The 27,497-nt window shown below is 40.1% G+C and overlaps 1 protein-coding gene across 4 annotated transcripts in view; it reads right to left on the bottom strand.

Annotated features, from left to right (window-relative positions):
- Positions 1–2,644: 2,644 nt before the first annotated feature.
- SUMF1 (sulfatase modifying factor 1) overlaps positions 2,645–27,497 on the bottom strand; it is a 114,570-nt gene continuing 89,717 nt past the window's right edge. The window contains exons 8-11 of one of the 4 annotated variants that reach the window (XR_009009566.1): positions 13,287–13,346; positions 7,034–7,153; positions 4,407–4,465; positions 3,686–3,756 (exon numbers count right to left, since the gene is read on the bottom strand). Coding sequence is in view for 3 of the 4 variants with exons in the window: in XM_007192478.2 (XP_007192540.2) it covers positions 3,558–3,756; positions 4,407–4,465; positions 13,287–13,346 (318 nt within the window). In the remaining variant the exon portion in view is untranslated. Of the gene's footprint in view, positions 3,757–4,406; positions 4,466–7,033; positions 7,154–13,286; positions 13,347–27,497 lie in introns of all 4 variants that reach the window. The other 3 variants (XM_007192478.2, XM_057555247.1, XM_007192479.3) reach the window with 3 other exon arrangements.

The raw sequence follows: 27,497 nt of genomic DNA, 5'->3' as shown, positions 1-27,497 counted from the left end.
GGTGGCGCAGTGGTTGAGAATCTGCCTGCCAATGCAGGGGACACGGGTTCGAGCCCTGGTCTGGGAAGATCCCACATGCCGCGGAGCAACTGGGCCCGTGAGCCACAACTACTGAGCCTGCGCGTCTGGAGCCTGTGCTCCGCAACAAGAGAGGCCGCGATAGCGAGAGGCCTGCGAATCGCGATAAAGAGTGGCCCCCGCTTGCCGCAACTAGAGAAAGCCCTCGCACAGGAACGAAGACCCAACACAGCGAAAAATACATAATAAAAATAAATAATAAATAAATTTAAAAAAAAAAAGATGACTTGCTCCCTACTCAGACCCTCACGTACACCCCTGAATAGATATTAAGATTGCCCAAGATTCAGGACCAAAGCAGATTTGAGAACAAACCTTAAATTTCCTCCACTCTTCAATGGGACAAAAAATGAATTAGAAGCACACACACAATATATGAGTTCCTGAAAAAGCAAATAAAACAAACAAACAAAACACAGATTTTCCTATACTGGTACATCAGCCAAGTAGTCTGTCCTGTTACGACGAATATTTCTTTAATGCAGAAATAGCTCATAAGTGATTTGTAAACAGAGATTGGAAGATGGTCGAATGTGAAAGTCATGTTGGGGTGTATGTTATTTGAAATGTGTTTCGAAACCATCACGGGTAAACTTTCTTGAAAGTTAATAGAAAACTTTAGCGATATATGAAGACCTCCAAAAAACTTTTTTTAATCCTACAGAAGTACAAGTAGTGGTTTATTTAGTGGCTTCAAAATTGCTAAAATTTGCCCTATGTTAAATAAACTCTCTGAAAATCTGTGAGTTCAAATAAAGATACTACAAAAACATTGCCCCCCTAACCTTAAAAAGATTGACGCAGAAGTCTAAACCCCAATCAGATCTTTATTTTTGATGGAAGTGGTCTCCATTAAAAGCAAATGCCATTAAAAACTTACATCTTGGGCTTCCCTGGTGGCGCAGCGGTTGAGAATCTGCCTGCCAATGCAGGGGACACAGGTTCGAGTCCTGGTCTGGGAAGATCCCACATGCCACGGAGCAACTGGGCCCGTGAGCCACAACTACTGAGCCTGCGCGTCTGGAGCCTGTGCTCCGCAACAAGAGAGGCCGCGATAGTGAGAGGCCCGCGCACCGTGATGAAGAGTGGCCCCCGCTTGCCGCAACTAGAGAAAGCCCTCGCACAGAAACGAAGACCCAACACAGCCAAAAGTAAAAAAAAAAAAAAAAAAAAGAACAGCAACCTGGATTCAAGGTGTTGTGAGTCCTTGCAGACAATTTAAAAAAAACAAAAAACAAAAAACTTACATCTTAGAGAAGAAAGACGGAGGCGCCCCCGGGCTTAAGGCTGCAAAGGACTGACTGGTTGTGCTGCTGCCACTGCAGATTTAACTGAGCCGCTGATTTTACTGGGATAGGTGTTATTTTTGTTAGCGCTCCAGCGGCAAAGTTCCTTAACATGTGAGTGGTCTGCCCCTACCTCTGTTTCTCCTCATGCTCCCCGTTTTTTACACACGATTTTGCAGAAGGTGAGGTTTTTCAGAAATGCGCATACGGCATTAAAGCTGCAGTTAGTACACTACGATCCTGTCGGTCTGTTCGTTAAGTCAACACACAATTTGTATAAAGCGTAGTGGCCACAGCTGTCTGCAGTCTGGCACGCTCTGTAGTCAGTAACCTAGAAATGTGGTTCTTAAACGAAGGCCTTGTTAGGATTTCACTATAAATGCTTTCTAACATTATGCTGCTGCTAAAAATGCAATTCCAAAGACTAAGCCAAAACACACCCCAAAATATTTATGCTATATAACATTAATTACCAAGAAAAGAATCCAAAATACACACACTAAAAGTATAACCATGTGAAAAATGTAAGTAAGTGGGAGGTAACAAGTAAAAACAAAAACTGTGCTTGGGTAGTGGTGACTTTAAGAATAAAATACCTTATTTCCTCCATTAGCCTTTTCAATGAAGCAAATGCTTTTTTGTTTGTTTGTTTTGCCCAAATTAATCATCAACTGATGAAAGCGTGTAAAGAAACATTTTATATCCACAAAGTGACAGACTAACAAATGTGGCCAAACACCCCAGCAACACAACTGTTTCTCACGATAATTGTTTTAACATTAGGAGGCTAGGTGCAAAAGTAGCAATCAAGAGTTGGCTGAACACTTAAGAATATTATGTGACTTAGTTTTTGAACAACCAACATAAAGACAAGCCTCTCCTTTCAAATGCCATGCTAGAAACAAATATGGGGTCTTCAAGGACTGGGGAATCAGGCTGGGATCCTGATGATAGGGACCTCTGGTTGGAAGCCATCACTCTAAGTCAAGGTGCTTTCCTGGCATGTGAAGCAGCTGTTGGGTTTCACAGGAAGGAGGCACCGCCCTTGACCTTGTCTCATCTACTGAGGCACGAAGAAGCACGGTCATAGTTAGGTTCCTGGCAGAACAGCCTTGCTTTTTGGAATAAAAATTCCCACAAACTGCTCAAATAGCCAAGTTATCAAGTAGCTAAACAACATGAAAGTTTTCTAGCAAACAAAACGCATACATATCACAAAGTCATTTCTTTAAAAGAAAACATAATAGAGGGAAAGAGAAAAGGAAACAATGAGAGTGAAGCCTGATTTAGCAGATACCACTTTATTCGACACAGTGCATGATCTGAAGCATCTGACAATCCACAGCCAACAAGATTTCCTACTTCCCTATTACAAAATACTGGATACCCTGAATACAGTTAATTCAAGGTTCTTGTTTTTTTTCTCCTACATTTAGAATTAAACAGGTTTCTCCATGTAGCAAACATTTCACATTCACCAAAGGCTTTGGGGAGAGGGGGAAATAGGGCTTGTTAACTGCCCCCCTGAACCAAAGGCACTTAATGTTAAAATATAAAGCACAGTAAAGTCACCTCACAGACATCCCTGCGTGTTCAGATTGCTGAACTTGAGCGCACCATCACTGGCCCAAGTGGGATTCATTATAACAATGTAAAAGACACTGATTTCCTTGAAAAAACAAAGTGCAGTATGAATATAAAGACCCATCACCGCCACCCCCCCATTCTTTTCTGAAAATAATATATAAGAGAACAATTATTTTACATGATTAGTATTACCCAAGGTTCACACATGGGAAAAAACAGCTAAAAAATAACCTGCCATAAACTCTCACTATGAAATCACAATAGAATCTGATATATTCAGACAGTTTGTGAGTTGGGAGACAGCCTCAGAGATCATGTTGTGCATCCCCCCTCACTGGACAGATGAGGTCACTGAGGCCCAGGAAGGTCAAGTGTGGGACCCTGGGGTCTAACCCCAGGGGCAGAGCCTGGGTAGAATGCAGACCTCCTGAGGCCTAGCTCAGGGTGCCCTCCACCGCCTTCCTCTTTAAAAGACTCTCAAAGGTAAAACATGAAATACACCACACAGTAAAGCACACTTGCTGATGCAGGTCAGTTATTTGGTCTCGCCACACGGTTCCTTTGGCCATCGGGCAGGTATGTAAGCCACCTCGGGGTGGGAATTCTTCACACGACGTTGTTCAGCCTTCTGAGGGAAGCCGCGTGCAGGTTAGACACGACTTCTTCTCCGATTCGGGAAGGCTCTTCGTGGCTCTTAGCCTGTGGTGGGCAGGTGGTCGGCTGCACAGCGGAATCCCAGATTCGAAGCGGAGCTGTCAGGTGTGTTCTGGCTTCGAGCAGCACAGCGATACCTGTAGCAGTAGGACTTTGCAGAGAGAACCAGACACATGAGTGCTCTTGGACTCTGGGCTGAATGCTCTCAACTGTCAGACTGATGTTGTACCCAAGTACCAACTGTAGAGAGTTATGCCCACCTGCAGACAGTGCCTGCCCTACAGGCACCTGCCTCCTGCACGTTCAGAGCTCACCACATTCTCCAGTGTTATGCTATAAACGTGACTAGATATAGTACAAAGATGTTGGTGTCAGCATTACTTAGAACAGTTAAAAAAAAATGTAACAACCAATGGTTACATAAGTTATGGTGCATCCGTAATTTAGACTAGTAAGCAGCCATTAAAAGGCATGTTTTCATGTAACATTTAATGACATAGGAATTTCTCAGGATACAATCTTAAATGAAAAAGTCAGAATACAAAACTGTATATGCACTATGATCTCAATCCACGTATGCCAAAGAACAGCAGACTGGAAGATTCAAACTGCACCACAATCCGAACAGTAGTTATCCTCAGGCAGTGGAGTTTCAAATTTCCAATGATAACTATGTATTACTTTTATAATTCAAAAAAGTTATTTGTACATTTAGAATAGCATTTGACAGGAAACCAAGTAATAAAGCTAAATGGCAATTGAGAAAATATTAATTACGAGCAACATTAAGATATTATTTACCATCCAGCAGGTTGGCAAAGATTGAACAGCAAGCCCAGGAACATCAAGAGTAGGAAAGGCTGTGGAAAACATTTTTTCTTAATACATTGCTTTTGGAGTTTAAATCATAGTAATTCATAAAGCTATGTATCTTTGTGTGGGGGACTTGTTTGGTATTGTTTTATTTTATAAGAGCAGAGTATGGTATATACATATGCACAAACACACAGACATCAAGCTCTCCAGGCATGGTGCTAGGCGCCTTCATCACTTATTTGATTTGATCATAATGGCGAGAGGAATTAAATGAGTTACCCTAGATGACACAGTTGTTAAAAGAAGTAGAATTCGAACCCAGGTCTAACTGTGGTGTGCTTGCCTGCCTAGCAAGAGTCGATACTCATAGATGGAAAGGCATCACAACTCACGATTCTGTCCCACCCCTGTTATAGCCTCCTGCATGTACACACGTACTTCCACAAATAAGAAAGCCTAACACATATCCCTGGTCACCTACTAGATATTCAGTGAATTACCACAGATGACTTGATTCAAACACTTCAAAAGCTTCCACATTCCAAAAATAACCATGCATGGAACTCTTATGTCCTAAGATTATTCTTTGATCAAAAATAACAGAGAATGAAAATAAACTAGTTACCCTGTGTACCAAGAGCATCAACTCTGAGTGGGCCCTGGGAAACTCAAGTCCCTGTCGCTGGTTAAAGAAACTGCACAAAGAATCGTGTAGAGTAACTCTGGAACTCATGAAGGAGAGAGAATTTGTGGAGGGGCAAAATAGGTCAGCATGAAAGAGGTTTTTTGTTTTTTCCTTAATTCTTATTATTCTCCTTTCTCTCACAAAAGTTGAATGTTTCTAATCTTCATAAAAATTATCTCTAGAGCTGACAAAGGAATTCTCTGGAGCACTTCCACCATGAAAAAGAAAAAAAAAAAAGACATGGTGCTCTGTCTTTTATAGATAGCAAAACAATAGCAACCAATTTTCTCATTTTCCCTGTGGCCAGTGAAGAATGTAACACTATTACCAATATTCAGGCAGGCAGAGGGAAAATGAATAAAAAAATATGCCTGAAATAATGAAAGAAGTGATGGCATCTGCTACTACCTGTGATTGGGATGCAATGGAAGCTCTAAAATGACTAGAGGTGACCATGCAGGAAGACACAGAAGCTTTGTTCCATGTAGGGCCTACTCACTGGGCTGCTGTGAAGCAAAGTGCTTTGGTATTTCTAGAATCAAGCTCCTGTGGATAATGCAGGGCCCCATGCTCTCAGTATGTGTAGTGAATTTCACATTGGAGCAAGAATCGAGTTCAGGGCGGGGGGGCAGGCAGACAGGGACGTTCTTGTTCCATAACTGTACCACACATGACAAAAAACAATCAAGCGTTTCCTGATCGCCTTCTGTGCACACTGTCCCGCTGGAGATCACAGGCTAGTTGAGGGAACAATGATTACACATCAAAAAGCTACAAAACAAGCTAGGATTAAAAGATTCTGAGGCTACTATTAATTCAGGGGAGGAAATGGTCACTAAATGTCTAATTTTTTAGGAAAGACTTTTGAAGGCAGAACTTGGCCAGAGCAGGATTTACGTGATCATGGCAGTGGTCTTCTGACTTGAGTATACAGAAGAAGAGCCTGGAGAGCTCATGTAAATACCTATTCCTAGGCCACAAACCCAGAGATCCTGATTCAGTAAGTCTGGTGTGGGGTCCAAGAATCTGCATTTCTAACCAGCTTACAGGTGCTGCTAATGCTATGGGCCCATGGACCACAAACTGAGTAGCACCGATTTACAGGACTTAGGAACAAGGAAAGAAGGTATGTTAAGTGGAGAAAACAATGACATCAGAGGCATGAAAATGGAAAAATTCAGGCAAGTGAAGAGGATAGCAAGGCCACAGCCTGAGAGTGTCAGAGCATGGTTTATTTATTCATTAAATATTTGAGAGTTTACAACATGCTAGATGCTATTCTGGACACGAGGGAAGCAATGCGGAACAAAACAATGTACCTGTTATCGGGAAGCTTACATTCAACAAGGAGTTAAGTAGTCAGACAATAAATAAACGGATAAATTCAAGACTGCTTCTGGCAGTGGTCAGCTTGGAAGACAGTTAAATAGGGAGAGAGGACTAGGCGTGACTAGGTGCTACTTAGATAAGGTGGCCTGGGAAGGCTCCTCTGAGGAGGTGCTGCGAAAGCCGAGCTGCCCAAAGATTTAGAGAATGAGAATTCCAGGCAAAAGCAATGACTGGTACAGAGAGGATAAATGATAAAAAGCAGGAAACGTGGGTGGAAAAATAGGATGGAGTCACATTAAAGGTGGTCTTCTTGGCAGAAAGAGGTTGGGCTTGACACAAGTGGAAATTGTGACAAACATTTTGCTAATTTACTCACCTGAAAAGGCAAAATCCAAGACTCATTAGCTATTTAACCTTAGGCAAAGCCTTTCTGAATCTGCTCCCTCTTCCGATTAAATGGGGCTATTAATGGAATAATGTCAAAATGCTTCATCTTATCTTTACATGAAAAAGTAAAGCAGTAGATGTGGCAATTATTGTGTTACTTTATAATGAACACAACACTCTTAATTAAAGGAACTCACTTTGCCTGTCTTACCTGACCTCCCTGGGTTAACCTGCTTCCTTACTAAAACAAAAGCAGCTTCTCTGCAGGACTTAGTGATCTTGTGTTTGGAAGATGATTCCTTGCCAGCATCTGAATATGGTTACGCATTTGCTACAAAAATAGGAAAATTATTTGTTATATAAATGGAAAAGGTGAAGGGGTATCTCTGGTGACAAGGCATAGGACTGAGATCTTTGTTGGATGGCATAGTTCAATATGCAACTTATCTCTCAAATTATATAACAAACTGTTTTAAAATTCGGTTTTCATATGCCACAAAATGCAGGCTGTAGCAACTGTGACGAATTGTGCCTGCCTGGATCACTGTGATCAGAAAAGAGATCCATGATGTATAAGAGATTCTTGACCATAGCCATATTTGAAGACCCTGGTACATACAGCATAATTCCATTTTGGGAAGAAAAAATAAAAGTGCACCAAAAAGTTTGGTAGAATACTATTAATAGTTTTCTTCAGAAAGCAGGGTGAACGATTTTTTTCATTTTTATGTTTATTATTTATTTTCTAATTTTTATGCAATGAAAATGTTTTGCTTACATAACAAAAAACCTTAAAATCAGTGACAACAAAAAGAGCTAGTCCTTTTTTGGATCATAGCAGTACCTAAAATCTTCCATTAACCTAAACGATGAAGAACTAAACCCTAAAAAGCAAGTCTCACTACAAGTTAGTGTCCTGAAAGGTCAGGACCATCACATGAGAAAACAGTCAATTCACATTATCATTCCACTGCATATGCACTCATTCACTCAGCAAACATTTATTAATAAGTAGTTCATTTTAAGTTCCAGTAATGGGCAACTAATGAAATACGTAATTAAAGAGGAAAATGGCCTGATTTCGTATGTCCTCATTGCTCTTTCTTTTTTTTCCAACTCTACTTTTAGCACCAAAAATGGTTATTAATGATGTTAGGTCTTTGAGTGGTTGAAATATGGGTCATTTTATTAATTAAGAACAGAGGTAGTAGTGAGGACCTGTTTTAGCCCCACTTCATCAAAATGGCTAATTACTTTGTGAAACTGACCTCGATATCTGCGCTAAGAATATGATCTTGGATTCAAGAACAATTCATTTAAGATAATGGCTTACCAGCCTTGGGGCTCTGAAGTCAAGTGGGACGGCAATATGGTTTTTATGAGAGGAAGACTTTTAGGGATAAAGAACAGTTTTAAGGTAATTGTAGCTCATTATGAACAAAATGATTATAGAAAAATGACACAGCAGAACTCAGGTCTCTCAATTTCCCATCCATTGCTCTCGCCACTGACACTTGGACAACTCCTTTTGCTAGTAATCTTGGTGTAAAATGGTGGGGTTGAGGGGGTAGGGGAGCTAGGATTTCGTCAATGTTGTAGGTTGGGCTAAAGATCCCACAGAGATTAATCTAACAACTTCAAGAAAGACTAGTATTTCTTGAGTACTTACTATGTGAACTGTTCTAAGAACTTCACATGTATTAAGTGACTTAATCCTCTCAATAATCCTGAGGTACGTATTATAAGCATGTGCATCGTATACACGAGGAAAAAACTGAGGCACAGGTATGGTAATCGTGTGCCTTAGGTCACATGGTTTGTAACTGTGAATCCAGGATTACAGTCTTTTCAGCCCCATTCCAGAATCTGTGCTCTTAACACCATGTTGACTCATAGTTGTTCTTTCTGTGCCTCGTCTCCTTACTGAAGCTATACTTTGGATGGACTTTCAAAAAGTCAAAAATAATAATCAGAGCTTACTTGAGACATGCAAACTGGCCCTGGGCCACGATCAAAAGTAAGTCACCTTCTAAGCAAGGTGATTTTTTTTTTCAAAATGAATTACATTATTCTTTTCTCTTTTTATTTTCTTTCTTTTACTGATTTTCACCTGTGCCATAATAATCATTTCCAGGATTCTGCCTAACTAGTTAGCAGTTCATTAGTTGGTTTTTATTCAAAAGAGAAAATGGGGGAAAAAATCTTATTATAATAAAGATGATGATTAAGAATGATGGTGTTGGACTTCCCTGGTGGCGCAGTGGCTAAGAATCTGCCTGCCAATGCAAGGGACACGTGTTCGAGCCCTGGTCTGGGAAGATCCCACATGCCGCGGAGCACCTAAGCCCGTGTGTCACAACTACTGAGCCCACGTGCCACAACTACTGGAGCCCGCATGCCTAGAGCCTGTACTCCGCAGCAAGAGAAGCCACCGCAATGAGAAGCCCCCACTCCCCACAACTAGAGAAAGCCCGCGTGCAGCAACAAAGACCCAATGCAGCCAAATAAAATAAATAAATTTATTAAAAAAAAAAAAAAGAATGATGGTGTTAGCAGCAACTAACTTACGGAGACTTTACCATGAGCTAGGCACTGTACCAAGTGCTTATTTACTTTGGTGCATTTATTCCTCATAAGAACCTTACAATAGGTGCAATTATGATGTACGTTTTACAAATGTGAAAACAGAGGCTTAGAAAGGTTAAGTAATTTGCCTAATGTTACAGGCAAAGACTAGCAAAGAACAGTTACAGAACTCCAACCCAGATCTAATTCTAGAGTCCACATCTTAATATACTTAGTGGCAGTTAAAACTGCCACTCTTAATCTAGTGTAAAGAATAAGCACTGAGGGCTTCCCTGGTGGCGCAGTGGTTGAGAGTCTGCCTGCCAGTGCAGGGGACACGGGTTCGAGCCCTGGTCTGGGAGGATCCCACATGCCGCGGAGCAACTAGGCCCGTGAGCCACAATTACTGAGCCTGCGCGTCTGGAGCCTGTGCTCCGCAACAAGAGAGGCCGCGATAGTGAGAGGCCTGCGCACCGCGATGAAGAGTGGCCCCCACTTGCCGCAACTAGAGAAAACCCTCGCACAGAAATGAAGACCCAGCACAGCCATAAATAAAAAAAAAAAAAAAAAAAAAATTAAAAAAAAAAAAAAAAAAGAATAAGCACTGAAAGTAATTCACAGCCAATACTGTGCTGTTTTCTTGACTATGCCAAAATAACCAGACTGAGGTTAAAAACCTACATCATCTACAATTAACTTGACCAAAGATCCTAGAGCTGCCATTTCTCTCTGGAAAACCTTGTGGATCCCACTCAGTTTTGTCACTCTGCTATTCTCTTTTCTGGAATACTCTCTCCATCACTCTGAGCCTGACTAAATTAAAACTTATCCTTCAGGGTGACTAAGGAAAGTTAAAGATGTATAATATAAACTCTAAATCAGCCACAAAATTTTTAAAACAAAGAGTTATAGCTAATAAGCCAAAGGAGAGAAAATGAAGTGATAAAAAAACACTTAATCCAAAAAAAGTTAAGAAAAAAAATAAGCAATAGGAAAAGGACAGATGAGACAAAGAGAAAAACAAATCTCAAGACAACAAATTTAAACCCAGCCATACCAACAATCACATTAAATGTAAGTGGTCTAAACAGCAAGTGAAAAGGCAAAGTTTATGTCAATAAATTCATTAACTCAGATGAAATGGACAAATTCCTTGAAAGACACAAACTCCCAGAGCTTAATCAAGAACAAACAGATAATCTGCATAACCCTGCAGCTATTAACTAAATTAAATGTATGGTTACAATTCTAGGCCCAAATGGTTTTCCTGGGGAAATTCTATCAGACATTTAAGGAAGAAAAATGCTAATTCAACATTAACTCTTCCCCAAAAAATTCAAGATGAGGGAATATTTCCCAATTCAATCTATGAAGCCAGCAATACACTGATACTAATACCAGACAAGAAAAAAACAAAAAACAAAAAACAAGAGACCAATACCTATCATGAACATATTTTAGCAAACTGCATCCAAAATATACAAAGGATAATACATCACAGCTAAGTGGATGTATTCCAGGAAGCCAAGGATGGTTTAACATTTGAAAACAGAAAATCAATGACTATAATTCACCATATTAACAGGCTGAAAAAGAAAAACCACATAAACATCTCAATAGCTGCAGAAAAAGCATCTGGCAAAATCCACATCCATTTCTGATAAAAAAAATTCTCAGAAATCTAGGACTAGAAGGAAACTTGCTCAAGCTGATAAAGGGCATCTTTGAAAACACTATAGCTTATATCATAGCTAATTTTGAAAAGTCCAATGTTTTTCCCCTAAGATCAAAAATTAGGTAAGACTGTCTGTTCTTACCACTCCTATTCAACAATATACTGGCGGTTCTAGCCAACACAATACAGCAAGAAAAAGTAATAAAAGATATCCAGATTAAAAAGGAAGAGGTAAAATTGTCTATACTCACAGATGATATAACCACTTATGTAGAAAATACAACAGAATCTACAAAAACAACAGGGAGATCAACTCGATGCTTTGTGACGACCTAGAGGGGTGGGATAGGGAGGATGGGAGGGAGGCTCAAGAGGGAGGAGATATGGGGATATATGTATACTTAGAGCTGATTCACTTTGTTGTACAACAGAAACTAACACAATATTGTAAAGTAATTATACTCCAATAAAGATATACATAAAAAAAAAGAGTCTACAAAAACATCACTAATACAGATGAGTTTAACAAGGTTACAGGACACAAGATAAATATACATAAACCAACTGTACCATGAAAATGTATGTATTAAAAATATATATTACGTTAAAAGATATTTTAAAAGAATAAACTAAGAAGCTTATAAAAATTTAAAACATTTAAAATAAGCAAGAAAAATGAAATGTTAAAGTAGACACATTCATATGCATGGCACTGGAATATTTTGGTGTTCATGCTTAAAATGTTTTTTACAGGATTCATTTTCTCCACTTATCTGTGAGAAGAAAATCTTCTGGTCTTTAATTCTTACAGAGTAAATGGACTCCCATTTAGGAAAAGTGCCATATGTCAGACACATAACTGGTGGTAATTAGGGTTTTGAGATGCTCTTGTGCAAAAAGAGATTCACCTGTTTTTCATGAAAGTCTGGTTCCCCAGCAAGAGGATTCAGATACACCTGCAGCAACAGCTTGAATCAGAGGAAAAGAATCTGGGACTACAGACAGATGGGTATATGAACACTTAAAAGTACTGGGACAACCTAGGGCAAGGCTTTTAATTTAAAATTAAAATTAGAATTTTAAAGATACATTTGTCCACATCTTGTTATAAAGGTAGGTGTAAAGCATAAAGTGAACTCAACTCTATGAACTGCCACCTAAATAACTACACTAAAAATTCTAAGAAATGCAGAAGACACACACCCTTACAAACTCACACTATACATAATTTAAATAGGTTCTCTTTAGGCCAGTGGCTCCCAAACTTTGATGTATGTTATGATTACCTTGAGAGCTTTAAAATCCTGATGCCCAGGTCACAATTCAGAAATATCAAGTCAGAATGAGGTGAGTGAGGAAATAGGCATCAGTATATTTTATAGATCCCAGATGATTCTAATGTACAATAAAGTTTGAGAACCATTATTTTAAGGCAAAGTTTGACAATGTCTCCATTATCAAATTAATAAATTAATTTGGAGCCATTACAGTTTTAAGTCTCTAACTGCCTAGACTGACTGAATTACCATAGGAAGCTTCTTTTAATAACAATCTGCAAAATGCCATGTTTGCATAGAGATAGAAAGACAGAAATTGAAGTGCTAGAGATACTAAAAATATATGATTTAAAGAAAAAAAGGGAGAGAAGCAGTATTCGATTTCTGAACTCCTTAAAAAGGTTACTCATGAAACACTGAGTTACTTCTACTCGCCAAGAACAACCAACTCTGACACTGAAATTATAGCCCAAAGAGAAGACTCATTCTCTGAGAGAGATGTTTATTCCACAAAGCACACACTATATACCTAGGACACTTGGGATGTTTCCATTCCAGTACACCACAATCTACCCTCCATTTATAACTCTCAACTTAATCTCAACAGACAAGCCAGAAATTTACGGAGTCTCAAATAAATTAAGGGTGTGCTTCCAGATTTACATGCTGGAAACCAGATATACAGCTCACCCTGATTCATGGGACAACAAAGGTCTCTCAAAGGGTCAAGATACAACAGATGGAATATGGTTGACAAGAGATCATTTACAGCCTCTGCTTCTTGCACCACTTTTCCCCATGCCTGTGCACAAACTTTTTTTTTCTGGCGTTGATGGAGATAGGTATGTATTAGCAGAAGTGGAGGAGACATCTTGGGGCTAATGTTTACAATGGATCCATAAACCTGCTGTTAGAACACCAAAGTAGAGTTTAGTGACTTGACTTACCTTATGGCACATGTAGGATCCACCTTTCTTCACCCGGTCTTTCCCAGAAGGGGGGCCTTTCTGTGGATGAAGAGAAGAGAACTCATTAGTCCAGAAAGCACAGCTGTCCCTCCCACAGTCAGAGGGTCTATTTTAATCCAACCAGCTCTCACATGGTTGCCTCAAGTCTCCACATGCATTTCTGCCCCTGGGTCTTGCACCTGCACCCATGCACCTTCCTGAATGCCCACCTTTCCAAATCCTACATCTTCTGAGGTCCAGCTCAAGTTCCGACTCTTTGGTGAACTCTTTGTGACTACCTTAAGCAATCCAAACCCCGACAGTGTTTCCTACCTAGATGACTAATAAGCTGCTTCGCAGCACCTCTTATATCACCTTCTCACACTGATGGGCAAATTTGTCCTGCATTATAACTGGCCAGCTCAACTAGACTGGCAAGCCTCTTTGAATTATGTTTTTAAAATCCTACTGTGCAACACCTAATAAACCCTTTGCTGACTGAATAAACGGATATGCTTTTTATCTTTAAAAAAATTTTAGGTCAGGTTTACTGAGGTATACTTTATATACAGTAAACTTTTATACTTTTAAAACTTTTAAATGCACACTTCTGATGAGTTTTGACAAGTGTATAGTCATGTAACCACCACCACAATCAAGATATAGAACATAGTTTATCTTTTTCAAAAAGATTTATACAGTGTTTATTATGAACCAAGTAGGGTTCTAAGTATTTTGCAAATATTAACTCATGTAATTTCTGTAACGACTTCTGAGATTAAGCAAGTGCCAGAACGAGGATTCACACCGAGGCAGCCTGGCTCCGGAGTTTAGAGACCAAGAGTATAGGAAATTGGGCAAGGCCTAAAAGAAGGCAAGAAGGAACAGTGGCGGGACTTTGCTGGTGGCTCAGTCGTTAAGAATCCGCCTGCCAATGCAGGGGACACGGGTTCGAGCCCTGGTCCGGGAAGATCACACATGCCGTGGAGCAACTAAGCCTGTGCGCCACAGCTATTGAGCCTGAGCTCTAGAGCCCTTAAGCCACAACTACTGAGCCCATGCGCCACAACTACTGAAGCCCATGCGCTCTAGGGCCCGCGTGCTACAGCTACGGAGCCTGCGTGCTGCAACTACTGAAACCTGCGTGCCTAGAGCCCGTGCTCTGCAACAACAGAAGCCACCATAATGAGAAGCCCACGCACCGCAACAAAGAGTAGCCCCTGCTCACCACAACTAGAGGAAGCCCGCACGTGGCAACGAAAACCCAACGCAGCACCCCGCCCCCCCCCCCGCAAAAAAAGAAGGAACAGTGGCTACCACTGCAATGCGAACTGGAGCCAGAAAAAGCCAGCCAAGAGGTAAGACTATTTCTTCTAGGGAGGGCTCTGGATAAATGTGCAATGGAAATGAACACCGTAAAGCTGCCAGGACAAAAGCCTCATCGTCAGGTAAGCCATGCAAAGAGTATTTGAGAGTTACCAATAAATTCCTATGAACCAGAGCCATATCTGGGAAGTCTGAGGGGGATAAGAATTTTTTGCTTTTCCTTTGTTACGCAAGAAGTCAACTAATACAGATGCCTGTTCTTTGCTTACTGAAAATAAGAGAAGGTTGAACAGAGGCTCCTATTTTAGTTTTCCTTTTCCTTGTCAAAGGCCCAGACGTCAGTGGCAGAAGTTAAAAGAACCATGTTTTCTCCAAGCATGGCTAACACACTGACTCGCAAACGTCAACTTGTGGGCAGAAGTTCATGTTTTCTTCTAAGCCAGGTACTTAAAAACTGTCAAAGACCAAGCCATTGATTATTTTTCATTCCACTGCAAGGCCACAGTATTTCCATGGCCTTAAATGTTTTATGTTACATTAACAAACTTTTATTGATTACAAATGGGCAAGCTATAATTGAGAGGAGCTACATGTGAAAATAATGACTTCACAACACAGCATCCTTCCCAGGAGTATCTGGAATCTGACAGCCATTACAACAGAATCTGCTGGGTGAGTTTATCATTCTGTGATAAAGCAGCATAATCACCAAGAATTCACTGAAGCAGAAGTGAAAGCATTTAAAGCTATGCAGCTATCCCATAGAATGTCCGCTCTCTCCTACATTAAATTTCTTGCTTGGGGATTCTTGCGTTACACTGCTTCAGGGGGTTCTCTGCATGCTGGGTTACAATGTAAAAAATGACAGTTTAAATGTTGATTAAAGTCTCTCACAGTATCTGCTATCATGCAAGATTAAATTCTTTTGTCAAGTTAGATCTAAGAACAACAAAAAGGAGCTGATTTGCCAACAGGAAGGAGAACAGAACGGTTCCCTTTCACCACCATCTCCAATGAAGGAAGTCTGCAATCAATGAAAATGACACTCATCAAAGTGACCCAAGCACTAATGAGAGTCATCCCGGGCTGATACGGCCACAGCAGTTAACACAGTCCTCTAGGTGGCTGCTCATCTGGTCCTTACAAATACAACTGTTTTTGCCAGAAAACAACATGATGTAGGATCAGCTACATCTGTTTGAAATGCTTACCACTTTGCCAAAAAAAAAAAAAAAACAACCAGAAAAATTACTTGCAGTGTGTAGTGGGTTGAATAGTTTCCCCCCCAAATTCATGTTCACTCAGAGCCTCAGAATGTGACCTTATGTGGAAATAGGAACTTTGCAGATTTGTAATTTCTGTATTAGTTAAGATGAGGTCATACTGGATTAGGGTGAGCCCTAAATCCAATGACTGGTGTCCTTATAACAGGAGGAGAGGACACAGAGAAGGCCACGTGAAGATGGACAGAGACTGGAGTGATGCAGCTACAAGTCAAAAAATGCCAAGGATTCTGGGGAACTGCCAGAAACTAGGAAGAGACAAGGAAGGATTCTAGAAACTCTCAAGTGAGTATGGCCCAGCCAGGACCTTGGTCTCAGACTTCTAGCCTCCAGAACTAAAAGCATAAATTTCCGTTGTTTCAAGCCAGCAAGTTTGTGGTAATTTGTTATGGAAGCCCTAGGAAACTAACATAAGGGGGAAATGTCTCCATTTCTTTTCATTAAAGAAAGGATCGATAAATCAAAATTAACGTTGTCTCTCATGATCAAGTTTGTTACTGCAGGTTAAAACAACTTGAGAAGCTACCGACGGTAGTGTCTGAATACCTCATCTCTCTGCCTGTATACTTGGCGAGAAGAGAGGCTGCCGGGCCGCACAACCTGCACCACCAGTACTCAAGAATCTAAGTAAAAATACACACTGAACACAGAGACCCTGATCAGAAACAGACAAGAACCCATGTGAATGTTGTCTCCAAAGGGACTACTACCCATAACTGCTCTACTCCCAGACAGCAAAATACAAACAGGTCTCTAATGCTTGGATGATTGCAAGGACAGCAAGCAAAAAAAACAAAACAAAAAAGCAGGTTTCCAAATGTTAGCCCCAGTAATCTCAAAAGGCCAAGCAAGGTGCATCTCCAGTTCTCAGGACAAGAGCTGAAGGAGCAACGCTCCGAGTGCTAGTGCAGGGGAAGAGATACTCATGTGAAACACCTTGCGAGGCATAAAAGTCCTTAGTGATGAAACAAATCCACAGCAGATGCCACAGAACCACTCACCAGCAAGGCTGGCTTGCTGAATGAGGAGTAAGCCTGCAGGAAGAGGGCTGACCAATGTGCTGGGGGTGGCCAGGTCGTTCTTCACAGGAGCATAAACCACGACATTTTATGTAGTCAAGAGATACGCTCCCCTTTCCCTCCGTGCCATATGCAACACAACAACAAGGACAGCAAAAGAGGGAACAGAGCGTCTGACAAATTTTCATCAGTCAGCAAAGAGACAAAAAGCACTTCTTTTAAACCATGTGTGATGAAATCCATAGTGTGGAATACTAAGCAGCTGTTAATAAAAATGAGGCATGTTAAAAAAATATGAAGCACTTCTGTATGAGTGTATTGTACTGTCACTTTCACTTAGAAAATGACATGGAATCAAGCATTTATTCTGATTTTCTTATACGCTGTGTCCCAGTGGGGAGTTGATTACCTGCAGTGAGCATCTGGCCCTGGGGCACAGGAGGGTGCCTCACCCCACAGGCCGCTCCTCACGGGTCAGGCATGCGCTCGTCCGTATGTGCTCATTTTCATTCACTTCAGTGTATGGTTTGACCCATGGATTATTTAGAAGTGTGTTCATTGTCCAAGTGTTGGAGATTTTCCTATTTTATTTCTGTTACTGATTTCTAGTTGGATTCCACTGCAGTTGGAGAACACACTCTGTATGACTTCAATTTTTCAAAATTTGTTGAGGTTTACTTGATGGTGCAGGATATGGTCTATCTTGGTATATGTTCCATGAGTACTTGAAAAAAATGGGTATTCTGCTGTTGTAGGGTGGAGTGTTCTATAAATGTCAATTAGATCCCATTGGTTGATGACATTGTTGAGTTCTTCTATATCCTTGCTGATTTTCTATATAATTGTACCATCAATTGTTGAAAGGAACATTACAGTCTCCACCTACAATTGCAGGTTAGTCTATTTCTCCTTTCAATTTTATTAGTTTTTGCTTCATATGTTTTACCTCTTTTCACTGGGGCATACATATTTAGTATTACTATGTCCTCTTGGTAGATTAACCATTTTATCGTTACACAATGTCCTTCTCTGACTCTGGTGATTTTCTTTGCTTTGAAGTCTACTTTATATGACATTAATACAGCCATTCTTGTTTTTTTCTGATTAATGTTTACCTAAAACATCTTTTCCCATCATTTTGTTTTCAACCTATTCATCATTATACTTGAAGTGAGTTTTTTGTAGACCATATACAGTTAGGTTATGTTTTTTAATCCACTCTGCCAATGTCTTTTAATTGATGTATTTAGACCATTGAGCTTTTAATGAAATTATTGATATCTAAGCACTTAGACTGTCATTTTATTTTTTGGTTTTTGTCTGTTCTCTATTTTTTTTTGTTTTCTTTTTTCTGCCTTCCTGTGGGTTACCTGAACATTTTTTTAAAGAAATTCATTTTTATTTACCTATAATGCTTTATCAGTTTTATATATATAAAAATACATATACAATATATTTATAAATATGTGGATATATTTTATATATAGTTATATATAAAATATTATATTTATATAAATTTACATTTATATATATACATACATATAACTGTGATAAGATATGTCTACTGGTATTATTTTACCAATTCCAGTGAAGTATAGAAAACTTACCTCCCTTCACAACACTCTAGCATCCCCTGTTTATAAGTGCATTAAAAACTTCCTCTAAATACATTTAGAAACACATCAACGTTACAGTTTCTGCTTCAACCATCAAACAAAACCTAAAAATCTCGAGAGAAGGACAGCCTACTGTATGCACCCGTATTTCTCCTTACTATGTTCCTTCTTCCATCCCGATGTTCAAAGGTTCTTTCTGTAATCATTTCCTTTCTGTTTAGTGAACTTCCTTTAGACATTCATTTAGGATAGGTCTGCTGGTGATAAATTCTCCAGTTTTCTTTCATTTGAAAATGTCTTGATTTCCTCCTATTCGTAAAAGACATTTCACTAGATAAAGGATTCTGGGTTGGCAGTTCTTTCAACACTTAAAAAATATCATGACCATAAGGAATACAGGGGAAAAGTATCATGCCATTTCTTCTGCCCTTTATTAGGGTTTCTGATGAGAAACCCACGGTCATTCACACTGGCCTTTCCCTTATAGATAAGGTATCAGTTTTCTCTGGCTGCTTTCAAGATTTTTCTCTGTCTCCTGTTTTCAAAAGTTTAATTATGATATGTCTTGGTATGGGTTTCTTTGGGATGATCCTATTTAAGGTTCACTTAGCCTCTTGACTACAGGTTTAATCTCCTCCCAAATTTGGGAAGTTTTCAGCCACTATTTCTTTGAGTACTCTTTCAGCCCCATGCTCTTTCCCCTCTCCTCTGAGACTCCCACCACACAAATGAACACCTAGAGGGGTGGGATAGGGAGGGTGGGAGGGAGACGCAAGAGGGATGAGATTTGGGGATATATGTATATGTATAGCTGATTCACTTTGTTATAAAGCAGAAACTAACACACCATTGTAAAGCAATTATACTCCAATAAAGATGTTAAAAAAAATTTAAAAATTTAAAAAATAAAATAAGAAAAAAAATGTTAGATGATCTTTTTACAGTCGCAAAGGTCCCTGAGGCGTCATTCATTCATTCATTCATTTTCTATTTTCTCTCCATCATTCAGATTGAATAATTTGTTTCCGTTTTTTTTCACCCTCTGATTTTTTTTCCCCCTCTGTCCCTTCTATTATGCTGCTGAACCAATTCACAAAGCTTTATTTTGGTTATTCTATTTTTCAGTTCTAAAATTTGCCCTTAGTTCCCATTTATACTATTTCTTTTCTGAAGTTTTTTATTCTCTTTTTTCATTGTTTCAAGCATGTTCATAATTGCTCACTTAAGTATTTTTATCATGGCTGCTTTAAAATCTTTAGCTAAATGGGTAATTCTAACATCTCTGTCATTAGTGTTAGTTATCGATTGTCTTTTTTTCATCTCGTTTGGTGTCTCCCTGGTTCTTGATATGACAAGTCATTATTCACTTGAAACCTGGATAATGTTTATATGTTACAAGACTCTGGCTCTTATTTAAATATTCTGTTCCCCTGGCTTTCTTTGACGCCACATTGGCAGGGGAAGGGAGGGGGCCATCTCGTTACTGCCAGGTGGAAGCAGAAGTCTGGGTTCCCCACTCAGCCTCCACTGACACCTCATGAGGGATGCTCATTACTGGAGAAGGTGAGAGTTTCGGCTCCCCAAACGGTAGCCACTTACACCATGGGGAGGGGTGGCCTCATTACTGCCAGGCAACTATGAAAGGCCTGGCACCCCACCTGGCCTTTTCTGACACCACCCTGGCAGAGGTATTATGTCACCTCAATACAGCCTCATGAGGGTGCAAGTATAGGCTCCCCACCCTGGCCTTTGCAAGCGTAAGAAAACACAGTTTTTTTCTGTCATGCTTAGATGGAGTAGGGTGGTTTACTGACTAGAAGTTTTCAGTATTGCTAGACTGTCCATTTCCTATTTCCCCTTTGGCTAGAGAGAGTAGGCTTTTCTTGGGACTTTTTTGGTTTACATTCCCTGGCATTTGCTGGCTTCTTCAGCTCCAAGTCTGGGATATATGAGGCAAAAAGAAAATCCATGGAACTCACCACCCTGTCATTCCTAGGGTCCCAAGGTCTGCAGCTACTCTGCCTTCTTTCCGCTCTTCAGGGACTTCTTATGTTCCTTTTCTAGGTAGCGTCCGGAGTTTTAATTGTATTTAGTGGGAAGAAGAGGGAAATGTATGTCTACTTCATTTTCCCAGAACCAAGTCAGACTTCCTTCACATTCATTTTTAAAGGATAGTTTTGCTAGATATAGAAGTCTTAGTTGATAGTTGTTTTTTTCCAGCCCTTTGACTGTATCACTCCACCATTTTCTGACTTCCACTGTTTCTGATGAGAAAGCAGTCATTAATCACATTATTGTCCTGTATGTGATAAAGTGCTTTTCTCTTGCTGTTTTCAAGACTTTCTCTTTGTCTTTCAGCACTGTGACTATGACATGTCTAGGTATATTTCTCATTTGTGTTTATCCTAGTTGAAGTTCATTGAATTTCTTGGAACTGTAAATAATTTTCATCGAGTTTGGTAAGTATTTAGATCATTTCTGCAAAAATATTTTGTCCCTTTCTCTCTCCCCTCTCCATCTGGGACTCCTATTACACATGTGTTGAAATTACGTTGAAATGTCTGATACTGTCACACAGGTCTCTGTTGATCTGTCTCCAATTTTTTTTCCTCTCTGTTCTTTGGTTTGGAAATTTTCTCTTGATTTACCTTCAAGTTCACTGATTCTGCCATCCTACCATTTCTAATCTGTTATCAAGTTCATCTAGGGAACTCTTCACTTCGGTTATTGTAATTTCAATTCTAGAAATTTCACTTGGTTCTTCTTTTATCATTTCCATTTGTCTGTTGTGATTCTGTATTTGTTGATTCACATTGTATTTTTTATCAATTCTATGAATATATTTTCCCTTAATCTTTTAAATATAATAGCTGCTTTTAAGCCTTTGTTAAATCCAGTATCTGTGCTTACTCAGTTTCTGTTTAACTAATCTTTTTCCTTGGTATTGGTCACAGTTTCCTGTTTGCATGTTTATTGCTTTTTAGGTGAAAAGTAGACATTTAGATTATTTATACACACACACATACACATATAAAATCCCCTCACTGGAATGATGTGGGGATTAAAAGAGAGAATGCATAGAAAGCACTGAGCAAATAATAAACAATAAACGTGCAGTCATTATTGTTTATTATTACACATTATTAGTTCATGACTAACTCAGACTTCCCGAAGGTGCCCATAAACCAAGTGGCATGTAACTTCCAAAATTCCAAAACCACAGTGATAACTTGACCCATTTTTTCTAAGGCCAAAACCCCCAAAAGGAGTCTAAGCTCTAATAAAATAGCTGACCTGTTACTAACACTGCAGAAGGAAGACAGACTATTGGATAGTACAATGAAATTCACATAGCTGGCCGCAGCATGCAGAGGCTGTTACCACAGCATCCGACTTAGCAAAATGTTAACATTTTTAATGGTAAAACCCAAACAAAAACATTCTGGGGGCCAGAGAAAGAGTGGAGTGAACTTCTCAAGAAACTTTTAAAAGTCTGAAAATATCATTTGACTTTGCACTTTCTCTTTCCCTTGCCTGGTACAACCGATACCACAAACACCTGAGGAGAAAACTGAGATTCACTATTTTCCATTTGACAACGGCAGCTAGACTTTATTTTAATAACATTTGTGAGAAGACCCAGAAATCTTGTGAATACCTTAACTTAAAGTGTTTTAAATATTGTTTTCATCTGCATATTACATATCGCATAAGACCAACAAATGATAACAAGAGTAACTCTGAAGAAGCAACAGACACCCAGTAAAGGATCAAATTGGGGAAGGTCAGACCTATTTCTCACTGAGTCTTCCTCCATTTCACTACACCCTACCCATCTGCTCAAGCCAGAATCCTGAGGAGCAATTCTCAATTCCTCCCTCTTCCCACCCCGACATCCAGCTGGTCTGATGAGCTCTACCTCCAAGGCAGATGGCTAATGGGTGGCAGCTATCATCTCCATAGTAACCACCCTGGCTCCAAACCACCACTTCTCCCCTGGACTACTACAATAGCCATCTAAGACGTCTTGCAGCTTCCAAAATGGTACCTAGTAGGAGGAGCACAATAATATTTGTAGAATGAATAAAAGACTATGCCATTGTGAAAGAAGCTAGACAAAAAAAAAAAAAAAAAAAGTACACACTGTATGAGTCCATTTATCTAAAACTCTAAAAAATACAAACTAATTTACTATGGCACAAAGCAGATCAGTAATTGCTCGCGTATGAGAGGGAGAGAAGGCAAAACGGAGGGATTACTAAGGGGCACAAGGAAATTTTAGGGTGTTGGATACGTTCACTATCTAGACTATGGTGGTTTCATGGGTATGTGTGTGTATATATATTTATATATATAATTATGTATATATACATACACAAACTGATCAAACTGTACACTTTAGAAATGTACAATTTATGCCAATTATATCACAATAAAGCTATTTTTAATGAAAGTAAACAAATTTTTTAAATGATGGTATTTTAAATAAAATATGAGGAGTGGGATTGGCTTCAAATAATCCAGGAGAGAAGGGGAGCAGGGATGAGTGGACGGAAATATAAATGAAACTAGATTAGCCATGAGTTGATAATTATTAAGGCTGGGTACTAAGGACATGGGGGTTTAATATACTATTCTCTCAACTTCTGCATGTTTGAAATTTTCTATAATAAAAACAAGTTTTTAGTTAAATGAGAGAAAATCATAAACCAGATTAAGCTCAAAGAAGAAAAAACTTCCAGAGCCCCAAAATGCTAGGAGTCAAAGGTATCCTTAGAAGTTTATGTATAGGGGGTTTGGAGTTTAAAAGGGCAGATTTCATTCTCCACTCTCTGACCCTGAGAAGCATGTATCTTCCCTTGAGAGCTAAGTCATCCTCGCCCCTGACTGGCTAAAAGCTGTGCTCTCTGCACACTTGACTTCTGGTCAAGCCTTCAAGCTATCTTATCACCCGGGCTCCCACAGGCATGGTTCTGGCAGCCTGAACTTTAGGATTAAACAAAAATGATCTTGCTGCCCATTTGAAGCACTTCATGCATTCTAAAACAGCGCCCTTGTTAACTCACCAGGTACTATAGCAATAGGCAGCTCAGAAACACACAAACAGGAGCAGCCTTTTCAATCTTCTCCTTCAAGCCTCTGCTCATGTGTCTCCTAAAACAGATCTCTTTTCAATCACCTCAACCATTTTTAAAAAAAGGAACTCTGCCCATATTTGCTTAGAGCATGCTAATACCTCTTTTCTCATTTGATCCTCACAATAACCTTGGGAAGCAGGAAGTATCATGATCCCCATTTTAGGGATGAGGAATAGTGAAACTCAGAGAGACAGAAAAAATGGAGAGCCCCAGGTCACACAGCTAGCAAGTGACAAGGCCAGGAGTCAAGGTCCCTCCCACCTCTGTGCCTGTCTAGCTCAAATCTCTTCCAGGCTAGCTGCACCTCGGACCAACTCACTTTGTTTACCTGATGTCGAACATAACAAGGGATTTTAAGAGTGGGTAGCTGAAACCGATATTTCAAATAAAGCTTTTTCAATTATGTGTAATTTTATTCATCCCCCAGCACAAGGTCCAACAGAAGGGACTGCAATTAGCTTTAGACCTTGCATGAGGAGAGAAAAAGGAGGGTGACACAGAGAAAGGTCAAAGAAAGGAAACTAGAGGTCAGATTGGAAAGAAAAGCACATTAAACACACAGTCCAAGTTAACAACCCCTGCAGTATTTTCTCTGTAAAATCAGCATGTGCTGTATGGTGATTACCCTGTTAGAGAAATGAATGAAAACAGTCATTTCCTCCATGCTACTTGTTTCACCCAATCTAGGGTAAAAAGGAAGAGAATTCGCAAAGCTGTATTAACTCACTCTCAGTGTCCATGGTCCTCCATTTTCCAAAAAAATATGTCACTTTCATAGCCCAAGGACTACAGTAACAATTCTTGCTGTGGGGGATAATACATAAAACTGGATATTTACAAACACTGATGCCAGTTGTAGCAGCTAATAATAGCAGCTTATAGTTACTGAGCACATATTAGAGTTGGGTACTGTTTTAATGTTTTTCATCTTTAAAACGATATTTTGATGTAGGTTCTATTATTGGTAGGGCAGTTATATAATTTATTGTCCCAATAAGGATACTTTGGGGAGTGAACAGGGCCGCCGTTAACAACTGTGCCAGGCGTGAGCACAGGCTAGGAATGTTCGGACACCCCATCATTAGCCCCATCTTACAAATGCAGAAATAAAGAAGAGAAAGGTTAAACTGCCTGTCCGACGTCACGCAGCTAGTAAGCAGAGCGGCCAGGAGTCAAGCCCAGGCCATATGGATCCAGGCTCACACTCAGCCACTCGGCCATGTGCCCCTTATGAGCCGAAGTGGTATCATATTTTTTAAATAAATTATTCCACTGTTCCAGTTTGAAGAGCACAAGGCTGTCCGCGTTTCACAAGCTCACTGCAAGAAAATGGCTAAAACCCATGGGAAACTGTGAGTCGAGAGTTCACATTGTTAAAAAACAAAAGACGTTCATTAGCTTTGGGATAGAGCTGAAATAACTCCCCTTGTTAGATGTGCCTCTCCTAAAGTACTTCTCTTGGCATATGACATCTGTTTCTTTCACTTAGGAATAAATACACATTTAAAGTAGCAACATTTACCATTTAAACAGACATCCATACTTAGATTGATACTGCAGATGCCTTCAGTGGTTTCACTGGCTCAAACCCCCCTGGGTTTGGGGGTCTCAACCTCATACCATGGAAGCAACTGTTCCATTTCATAGACCTACTTTGTCAAGTCTCATCTTCCCTTGTGTATTACTGGAATGGTTTTCAAACACCTCCAAGGAAAAATCACACCCCAGAACTAAAGGGATAAGGAGGAAATCCAACATCTTCCTTTCATTACAAAATAAACTACAGGTGCCATGAGACCTCAATGAGCCACAATGTCAGGTCGGTGGAAAGTGTCTTTATGTACACACAAGATTGCGTGTGGACATGCTTCTTAAGGCAACATGATGGTGGTCTGTTTCCCATTATCCCTTTTCTTGGGTCCCTCATGACATCACTGTCCTTTGCACTTACAGTTCTTTCTGCCTCTTCCCTCAGACTTCACACTCCATTTAGTGTTTCTGTCAAATGACAAGCTTCCAGACAGGCGGAAAGATCATACCCTCCTCCACCTACCATCACTCTCTCTCTTGCTACCCTATATATATCCCCCTTCTTCCTCACTGTGGTATCAAAACACACATATCTGGTCTTTGTCCCCAGTTCCTGGCACAGAGCTGAAACCCTTGGAAAAGATGTGTCTTTCTTTTGGCTATTCCTGAGTTGTATACTTTATAATTAACCAGCAATAATAAGTAAAGTGCTTTCCTGAGTTCTGTGAGTTGTTCTGGTAAATTATCAAACCTGAGGAAGGGGTCATGTAAACCCCCAAATTCATAGTCTGCCAGGCAGAAGTGTGGCTAGCCTGGGTACCCCATTTGCAGCTGGCATCTGAAGTGGACACAGTCTTGAAGGACTGAGCCCTTCATCTGCGGTGTCTGGGATAACTCTAAGAGTTAGTATCAGAATTGGATTGAATTTCTGGACACCCAGCTGGTGCTGGAGAATTGGTGTGGAAAAATGACACATATTTGGTGTCAGAAAAAACACACACATTTGGTGTCAGAACGGTGCCAGAAAAAATTAAATACACCGGCGCTTACCACTTGGTGACAAGTTACAGATTGCTTTCCTTCTCCTACCAGAAAGCAGACACCTTGATAGCATGGACTTTGCTCTGTTCGCTGCTTTATCATTTGAGCCTTAAATAGTGGCTGGGATTATAGATGTCAACATTATTTGAACTGGTAGATGATCACCCTGCACTTAAGCTTCTGTGTAATGACTCCTGGCCAAAGTAGAGATTCACCAAAAAAAGCAGGCGAGAAGGTTAGAAAGAAGAGTAAGACGGGAGAGCCCCCTGTGATACAATGGGAAATATATATTTGGTCTTTGTACTGGTTCTCCAGAGTGATGAGTGGCTTCTGTGTGCTAATAAGATGACTGGTAGCTGGAGAGCCCTAGAGAGCTTCAGGATGGGAGCTGGTCGGTCAGAAAGACCCAGGCATTATTATCGAGTTGGAACTTTCAGCTCCACTCCCTGATCGCTGGGGAGGGGGAAGGGCTGGTAATTGGGGCTAATCACCAAAGGCCAATGATTTAATCAATTATACCCATGTAATGAAACTTCCATAAAAAACCCAAACAATGAGGTTGGAGAGCTTCAGAGGTGGTGAACACATCCACATGCCAGCAGGGTGGTGCACCCCAACTTCACAGGCATAGAAGCTCCTGTGCATGGGACTCCTCTGGACCCCACCCTATGTACCTCTTCATCTGGCTGTTCATTTGTATCCTTTATAATAAACCCATGATAGTAAGTTAAGTGATCTGTGAGCTGTTCTAGAAAATTATCAAACCTGAAAGAGGGGAGCTGTGGGAACTCCCGACTTAGGAGCCAGCTCAGGCAGAAGTGTGGGTACCCAGAGCGTCCAATACTTGGACAGGCATCTGAAGTGGCAGCAGACTTGTGGGACTGAGCCCTCAAACCTTGGAGTCTGTGCTGACTCCAGGTGGTTAGTATCAGACTAAACTGAATCGAAGGACACTCAGTTGGTGTCCAGAGAATTGGACTTGGCTGTTGGTGTGGAAAAAAACCTATTCACTTAGTGTCAGAAGTGTTGTGGCACTTTTCCCAGAACTAGAATAAAATTTTTGTTTTTAATTTGTACGGAAACACAAAAAACCCTAAACAGCCAAAACAATCTTGAGAAAGAATGGAGCTGGAGAAATCATGCTTCCTGACTTCAGACTATACTACAAAGCTACAGTAGTCAAAACAGTACGGTACTGGCACAAAAACAGACACACAGATCAATGGAACAGGATAGTGAGCCCAGAAATAAACCCAAA

This window comes from Balaenoptera acutorostrata, chromosome 10 (genome assembly GCF_949987535.1).
Source record: "Balaenoptera acutorostrata chromosome 10, mBalAcu1.1, whole genome shotgun sequence".
Lineage (NCBI taxonomy): Eukaryota > Metazoa > Chordata > Mammalia > Artiodactyla > Balaenopteridae > Balaenoptera > Balaenoptera acutorostrata.
The sequence above is the reverse complement of the archived record's forward strand: the minus strand, read 5'-3'. Positions and strand labels throughout refer to the sequence as shown.